The 7,307-nt window shown below is 41.2% G+C and overlaps 1 protein-coding gene across 1 annotated transcript in view; it reads right to left on the minus strand.

The window, feature by feature from the left end:
• Positions 1-2,780: 2,780 nt before the first annotated feature.
• LOC138982269 (conotoxin Cl14.12-like) overlaps positions 2,781-7,307 on the minus strand; it is a 5,692-nt gene continuing 1,165 nt past the window's right edge. The window contains exons 3-4 of the mRNA XM_070355512.1: positions 3,406-3,562; positions 2,781-2,979 (exon numbers count right to left, since the gene is read on the minus strand). Of these exons, the coding sequence (XP_070211613.1) occupies positions 2,946-2,979; positions 3,406-3,562 (191 nt within the window). The 3' untranslated portion in view covers positions 2,781-2,945. The remainder of the gene's footprint in view (positions 2,980-3,405; positions 3,563-7,307) is intronic.

Consider the following 7,307-nt stretch of genomic DNA (forward strand, 5'->3'; position numbering starts at 1 on the left):
GTAGAGTAAACTTTGAGTCGATCAGAGGAATCAGTATATGAATTACACTGTCAAATTTGACTAAAACCACAGAGTAGGAAATAATATGAGTCGATATGAGGAACCAGTTTATGAATAAGATTGTCAACATTGCTGAAACCACAATGTAGAGAAAAATTTGACTGGATCATAGGAATCACTCTATCAATTTCACTATCAAAGTTGATTGAAACCACAGAAGAAAGACAAGACAGCTTCGAGAAAAAGAAAAAGTTCATCAAAGGAATAAGGTTTTCTTGGTGTTTTGTTTAATGTTTTTATTTTATTCTTATTATCGTAGAACTAAAACTCAAAATCAGCAAATCTTTTAAGGTCAAGGCAGAGTGGCACACAGGAATAATCTCACGAAAACCACAAAGGAATAATCTCACGAAAACCACAAAGGAAAAACAACTTTGTGCTAAAGGCGAAGACTTCAAGACCTATACGTATGATAACACCAGTCCATCAACCAATTTAATTCCTACTAAAACTGAACGTGAAACTACGGGGACGCCTGGTAGTCTGTTTTGCGATAGTTTGTCTGTTTCGCTGTATATAGACGCGCAAGAAATTGTGGGATGTCCAAGATGGCGCTGTACATAACTAGTCTGCTGCTATAGATGTGTAATTTTTATAATTGCCTAGGAAGAGATGGGACATTTTTATGTTGAACATGCTACAGAAACAACAATAACCTTGAAATGTTGTGTTGTAATTACAAGGACGTTCTTCTGAAGCATTAAAAGCCTCTCAATTTGCATAAATTGCCCTTTAAACTATAAAAGGTTCCTTTGAACTGCCATTCGAGTTACGGAATAAACTCAAAAGATGCGTTCCATGTACTTTTTCGTGAAGAAGAAAACTATCGGCACCGACCATTTTGAAAACAAAAGCACATGATAAAGCCTGTCGAAAATGGCGACCGAAATAATTACTTGTGTTCGAGCAACGACACAAATGATCAATTATTTACATTTTCAAGGCTCATTTTGTCAATGAATGTCACATGAGTCATTCCTTGAATGGATAGAACAGTGTCTTCTATCAGATTTTATGCAATGATGACAACGGGTAGTGAGCTTTGAACTTATAATGCTTATAAGTCCAAGATTGCCAAACAATGCCCAAAACTCACTGTGGATTTCCTTTTCAGATGGTTGAACTCATCCTTAGCGGAGTTCCACAGGTTGGCGAAGGCGTTCATTTTGGCGTCGATATGGATGGTACCCATATTGAAGCGTTTCTCCGGGGCAGCGTAGGCTACGACCAGTACAGCCAGCAACACAGCGACAACCTTCATGGCTTGGGGACAGAGCGAACACGTTCTCTATTTTGATATTCAATGTTCAATGTTTCAATGCTTTTTTGTTCTAATTTAGTTATTCACTTACTTACTACCCGTTATGCCCTGTGGCACAGACGCAAAGAACCTTCATTCCTGTTTTGGGTCATCTCGTTGAGTGTACTCTTGTCGTGGTTCAGGCGGGTATTATTTTCACTTCTGAGGTTCACACTTTCTGTTTTATTCTTTCGTTCCAAATTATTGCAAAACTGCATGTAAAGGTGGAACCGAATCATAACAAAACTTTGTAAATCGATAATATAAAAAAGACAATAATGTTTAAAACTATACGGCCTGTGTCTCAAGCTTCCACATGTAAATACCGATGTGCCATTTTTTCACGATTAGATTTTACGTAAGGTTGTAGTTAATTTCATTTTATTTTGCATCATTTGAACATTTCTTTGTAAAATGTATCTCACTTTTTATTTCTATTTCTATTTAGTTTATTTTCTCCGTGTTTTTGTGTGTTCTGGCAGCAATATAGTTAACGTCGCCGTTGAATGATGGAGACAGAAGTACTCACCTAGAGATACAGGCAAGGTAGGACGGATGATGTGAACAATTCAACTGTACAGGTTGAAAGAGAAGCTACTGTTTTATACTTTTATTGTCGTAATCATTGTAACGTTGTGTGTGTGTGTGTGTGTGTGTGTGTGTGTGTGTGTGTGTGTGTGTGTGTGTGTGTGTGTGTGTGTGTCTGTGTGTGTCTGTGTCTGTGTGTATGTGTGTGTCTGTGTGTGTCTGTGTCTGTGTTTGTGTCTGTGTCTATGTGTGTCTGTGTTCTGTGGTCTGTGTTCAAGTACGAGCGTACTTGTCCGCACGACTTTTTTCTCATGTCACCAGTAGATACTTTTATTATTCTGATAAGAATTATGTAAAGGACAAAGGATGGGTTCATTGGCTATCATTTCACTGATGCTTTCCTCGGATTAAAGTCACATTGACCTCAGTCAGCAAAAAAGAAATTAAATAATGTGAAAAGAAACTGTCTACCCGCGCAAACAAATGTCAGTGCTACATTCTTTATGTTTTATATATACAACCGTGTATGTGTGTATGTATGTGTATGTAAGTGTGTGTGTGCGCGCGCGTCGTGTGTGTGAGTGTGTGTGTGTGTGTGTGTGTGTGTGTGCGTGCGTTTTTGTGTCTGTAGTCTGTGTCTAAGTATGAGTGAATGTGCCCGGACGAGGTTTTATTCTCAGGTCACTAGATTTCTCCTTATCATTCTCTTTAGTTTTCAGTCAGCAAAAAGAAACCACACACACACACACACACACACACACACACACACACACACACACACCACCACCATCACCACCACCACCACCTTCCCCCCCCTACCTCCGCCACCACCACCACTATCCTCCTCCCTTCACTCACTCATTTATCTTCTGAATTTTAAAACCACCAGCAGAACATTTAATGTTTCTTTTATTTCCCACAAATGAATAGAGTAAAGTAACTCAATTTTGCGTACACTTTTTCTCTAACCATAAAGGTATCCGCCGAGAAGTACGTCACTGGTTGTGTATCCTGTGGACGATTTCATTGCGCGTGGGAGGTTGGTCAGGTTGTTAGCTTATCCGGCAGCTTGCTCCAACTTAGCAAGGGCACTGCAAGCAACCCAACAACAACATATCATTTTATTTTGCCAGTGATCAATTCTTAATCAAAGGAATCTGTTAACGATATTTAAACCAAGCCGAGGTCATACAGTCTTCTTTCCAATTGCCTCAACTGAACTGCCCAGATCTACTTTGGCTGGCTCTCACCAAAGAAATACCTTTGCCACTGCTGCAGAACGCACCAGAACTGTGTGCGTGATGTTTGTTTCGTATTATGTTCTCGTCAGGTAACACCTGTCTCGAGAAATAAGCGTCGTACAAGACCAGTGCTCTTCCATGAGAAAATATCCCCCCGCCCCCCCCCCCCCCCCCCAAAAAAAAAAAAAAACCACCATTGTAATTACAAAAATAAACACCACGAGGCTTTGCACGTATTGGTATCGTATGTTTTTAAAGGAGTGGTGAAAGACTTACGCCTTGCAGGCAGGCTTGCACAGTTTACCAGCGAGGGGTACAGCCACAGGCGTCAGTACCGAGGCGGCGGCTGCCTTACAGGCTGTCTGGCACCCGGTCTCCGTGGTCCTTGAGTCGATCAGAGGAATCAGCTTCTGGACGACACTGTCAAAGTCGACTGAAATCACACAGAAAAGAAAGCTTAAAGCAAAAGTTAGAATCGATCAGACGAATATTTTTATTACGCGGAAGAAACATGACAAAAAAGCAAAATCATATACAGAATCGCGCAAAGGTATCAGCGTGTGAACTACATCCTTTATATTAACTGAAAACTCTTAGAAAAGAAGGCTATGAACATTACATTGTCAAAGTTAACTGAAACCTCAATGGAAAGATTGCGATACAAGGCAGATTCGAGCTAAGAAAGCATCACATGAATGACATAATCCGAGACGACTGAAACGACAATTGAAAACTTTAAATACCAGGCATAGTCGAGAAAAGGCATAAGCTCATGATGTACACAATTCAAATGTGACCGAAATCACAAAGTCGAGAAAGCTTTGAGTCAATCAGAGGGACCAGCTTCTGAACATCACTGTCAACGTTGTTTGAAACCACACGGTAGAGTCAACTTTGAGTCGAGCTGATCGAGGAATCAGTTTATTGATTACACTGTCAAAGTTGCTGAAACCACAATGTATAGAGACAAATTCACATAGGAATCACTTTATCAATAATACACAATCAAAGTTGACTTAAACCACAGAAGAATGACAGCTTTGAGAATTTGTGAATTTGAGTCGACTAGAGGAAATTGTTTATACAAGATACAAGATACAAGAAGATACAAGAAATTTTATTGTCCTCATCAATACAAGGAAATTTGGCATGTGTGTGGCAAGACATAATACACTGATACATAGACATTTACAAAGCAACAACTGAAGTTCAATATCAACACACCCTTACGCACACATACCCACTACTTCAGACACACAGGCTACATGTGCCCCTCGGACGTACGCAACCCACAATTCACCCAGCCATACAACTCCACATGCACTTACTCATTCATGCAGCACTCTAGCGCCCGGCCATGCACAACTCACACACTGGAACCCTCGTACGGCTACATATGACACCCGCACAAACATTACAGCCTCAAACATCGTACTAGATCTACAACTAACAAGCATACATCCACTATCAAACACCGAATACATCATCACACATTACATCATAACATATTGCATTATAACACACGCACAAACATTACAACTAACAAACAATCATACACTATCAAACACCAAATATATCATCGTACATTAAATTACATCATACCCCCCACCCCACCATACATTCACAATCGACACAGAATACATCATCATACATATACATTACATCATAACCCCCATACATACGCAATCAACACATAGTACATCATCATACATTACATTACATCATAACCCCCCCCCCCCCCCATCATACAAAGTAAACAGACGTCAACATTTCACTCTTACCCCCCCCCCCCCCCCCCGCCAAACACACGTCCTCTACTCTACCATCGCTCACACCTACTACACATCACCCATAGTCCTCCAAGTCACAGTTCACAGCACTCATTGTCCTTCCGCAGTCACAGTTCACATCACCCATAGTCCTCACAGTCAAATTTTACAGCACTCAAGTCTATCTAGCATACTGTCACATTCACAGGGACTGGTTGTAGAGTCGTACAGCCATCGGGAGGAACGAGTCCCTCATCCGGTTCGTCCTGGCCCGCCAGCACCTCAAACGGCGTGATGACTCACGCGTGGGCTCGCACGATGCGAGCGCCTGGTGCAGAGGGTGGCGGTCGTCAGAGCGGATCATGCTCAGCTTCTTCAGCGCCACACTCGGGAATCGAGTGCTGAGAGGCTGAAGCTCAGAGCCAATGATGGAGCCTGCTCTCTTCACAATCTTCTCCAACCTTTCCATGTCGCCTTTCTTTGCACTGCTGTGGTAGCAGAGCTGGTTGAAGGAGACGACACTCTGAATAGTCGCCTGGTAGAAGAGGTGGAGGATCTGTGGGTCGACGTGGAACTGCCGCAGCTTCCTCAGGAAGAAGAGCCTCTGGTTTGCCCGCTTGCACACGGCGTCCACGTTTGGCGACCAGTCGAGCTGGTTGTCGATGATGGTGCCCAGATACTTGTAGGTATCCACCATCTCGACTGGTTCGCCCTTGATGATGATGGGGTCGGTGGCGGACTTGGTTCGTCGGAAGTCCATGATGAGTTCCTTCGTCTTGCTCACGTTGAGCTCCAGGAAGTTGTCGTCGCACCACTGCACCAGCTCCTCCACTGCGTGTCTGTACGCCGATTCGTCGTTCTTCAGGATGAGACCTGACAGGGATGTGTCGTCTGCAAACTTCAGCAGCAGGTTGACAAGATCCCTGAGGATTATGAGTTACATTGTCAACGTTAATGAAACCACAATGTAGAGAAACATTAGAGTCGATCACGGGAAGCAGTTTATTCACTTTCAAAGTTGCTGAAATCACAATGTGGAAAAACATTTGAGTCGATCACATGTGACCCGTTCTCACAAAATGATAGATAAGTCGCTGACGGCCAGCTGCTCAGCGAACAGAATAAGGTGGTGAGCTCGAGGGTCAATTTGGATGAATTTCACTTTTTTACTGTTTCGGAGATGAAATTCACTTTTTTACTGTTTCGGAGATGAAATTCACTTTTTTACTGTTTCGGAGATGAAATTCACTTTTTTACTGTTTCGGAGATGAAATTCACTTTTTTACTGTTTCGGAGATGAAATTCACTTTTTTACTGTTTCGGAGATGAAATTCACTTTTTTACCTCATTTACCTCATTTACCTTATACTGCCTGCATTTAGTCAAAAGCATCCAACAAATGTGTTAACATTTATTTGATTGATACCTACTATCGATGCGAAGCGTCCCTTTCTTGTTAACAAAGGCCATACAAGGCCACATTGTCAAACTGATTATTTGCAGAATCTGGTGCACCAAGTCTTTCATAGAAACCCAATCATAACGGTTGTAACGGCAAAAACAATAATTATTTCTGGTCTCATTTCTATGCTCTTATGTACTATTTCTCACACAAGTTCATAAGCTATGAAGCATGTATTACCTATGTTGCTAAGGAAAAATATATGTTTTCAGTGTGACAACTTCAACAGTGATTTTCTCAAAATGGCCGACATGCTGGTTTGTAGCTTTAAACTAATGTAACCAAGTCATCAATTACCACTTACTTGTAACTTACATCATCTTAAAAAGGGATTTCTGTATTTTCTTAGCATATCCATATAACAGGATGTTAAAAATCAACGTATCTATCATTTTGTGAGAGCGGGTCACATATAGATATTACTTTATAAATTGCAATGTCACAGTTGACTGAAACCACAGAAGAAAGACAGCTTCGAGAAAAAGAAAAAGTTGATCAAAGGAATAAGGTTTTCTTGGTTGTTTTGTTTTTTGTTTTGTTTTTAATTCTTACTATTGTAAGTATTACACAACTGAGTGGAACTAAAACCCAAAATCAGCTAATATTTAAGCACAACGCAGAGTGGCACAAAGGACATTGTGCTAAAGTCAAAGACTTCAAAACCAACGTATGACTACACCAGTTCATCAACCAAAATCATCCCCACTAAAAACTGAACGTTAAACTACGGGGACGCCTGGTAGTCCGTTTTGCGGTAGTTTGTCTGCTTTGCTGTATATAGACGCGCAAGGAATTGTGGGATGTCCAAGATGGCGCTGTACATAACTTGTCTGCTGCTATAGATATGTCATTTACATAATAGCCTAAGAAGAGCTGGGACCTTTTTACGTGCAACATGCAACAGAAACAACAATAACCTTGAATTTTAGCGCTGTAAATACAAAGAC

Source organism: Littorina saxatilis, linkage group LG12 (genome assembly GCF_037325665.1).
Source record: "Littorina saxatilis isolate snail1 linkage group LG12, US_GU_Lsax_2.0, whole genome shotgun sequence".
Lineage (NCBI taxonomy): Eukaryota > Metazoa > Mollusca > Gastropoda > Littorinimorpha > Littorinidae > Littorina > Littorina saxatilis.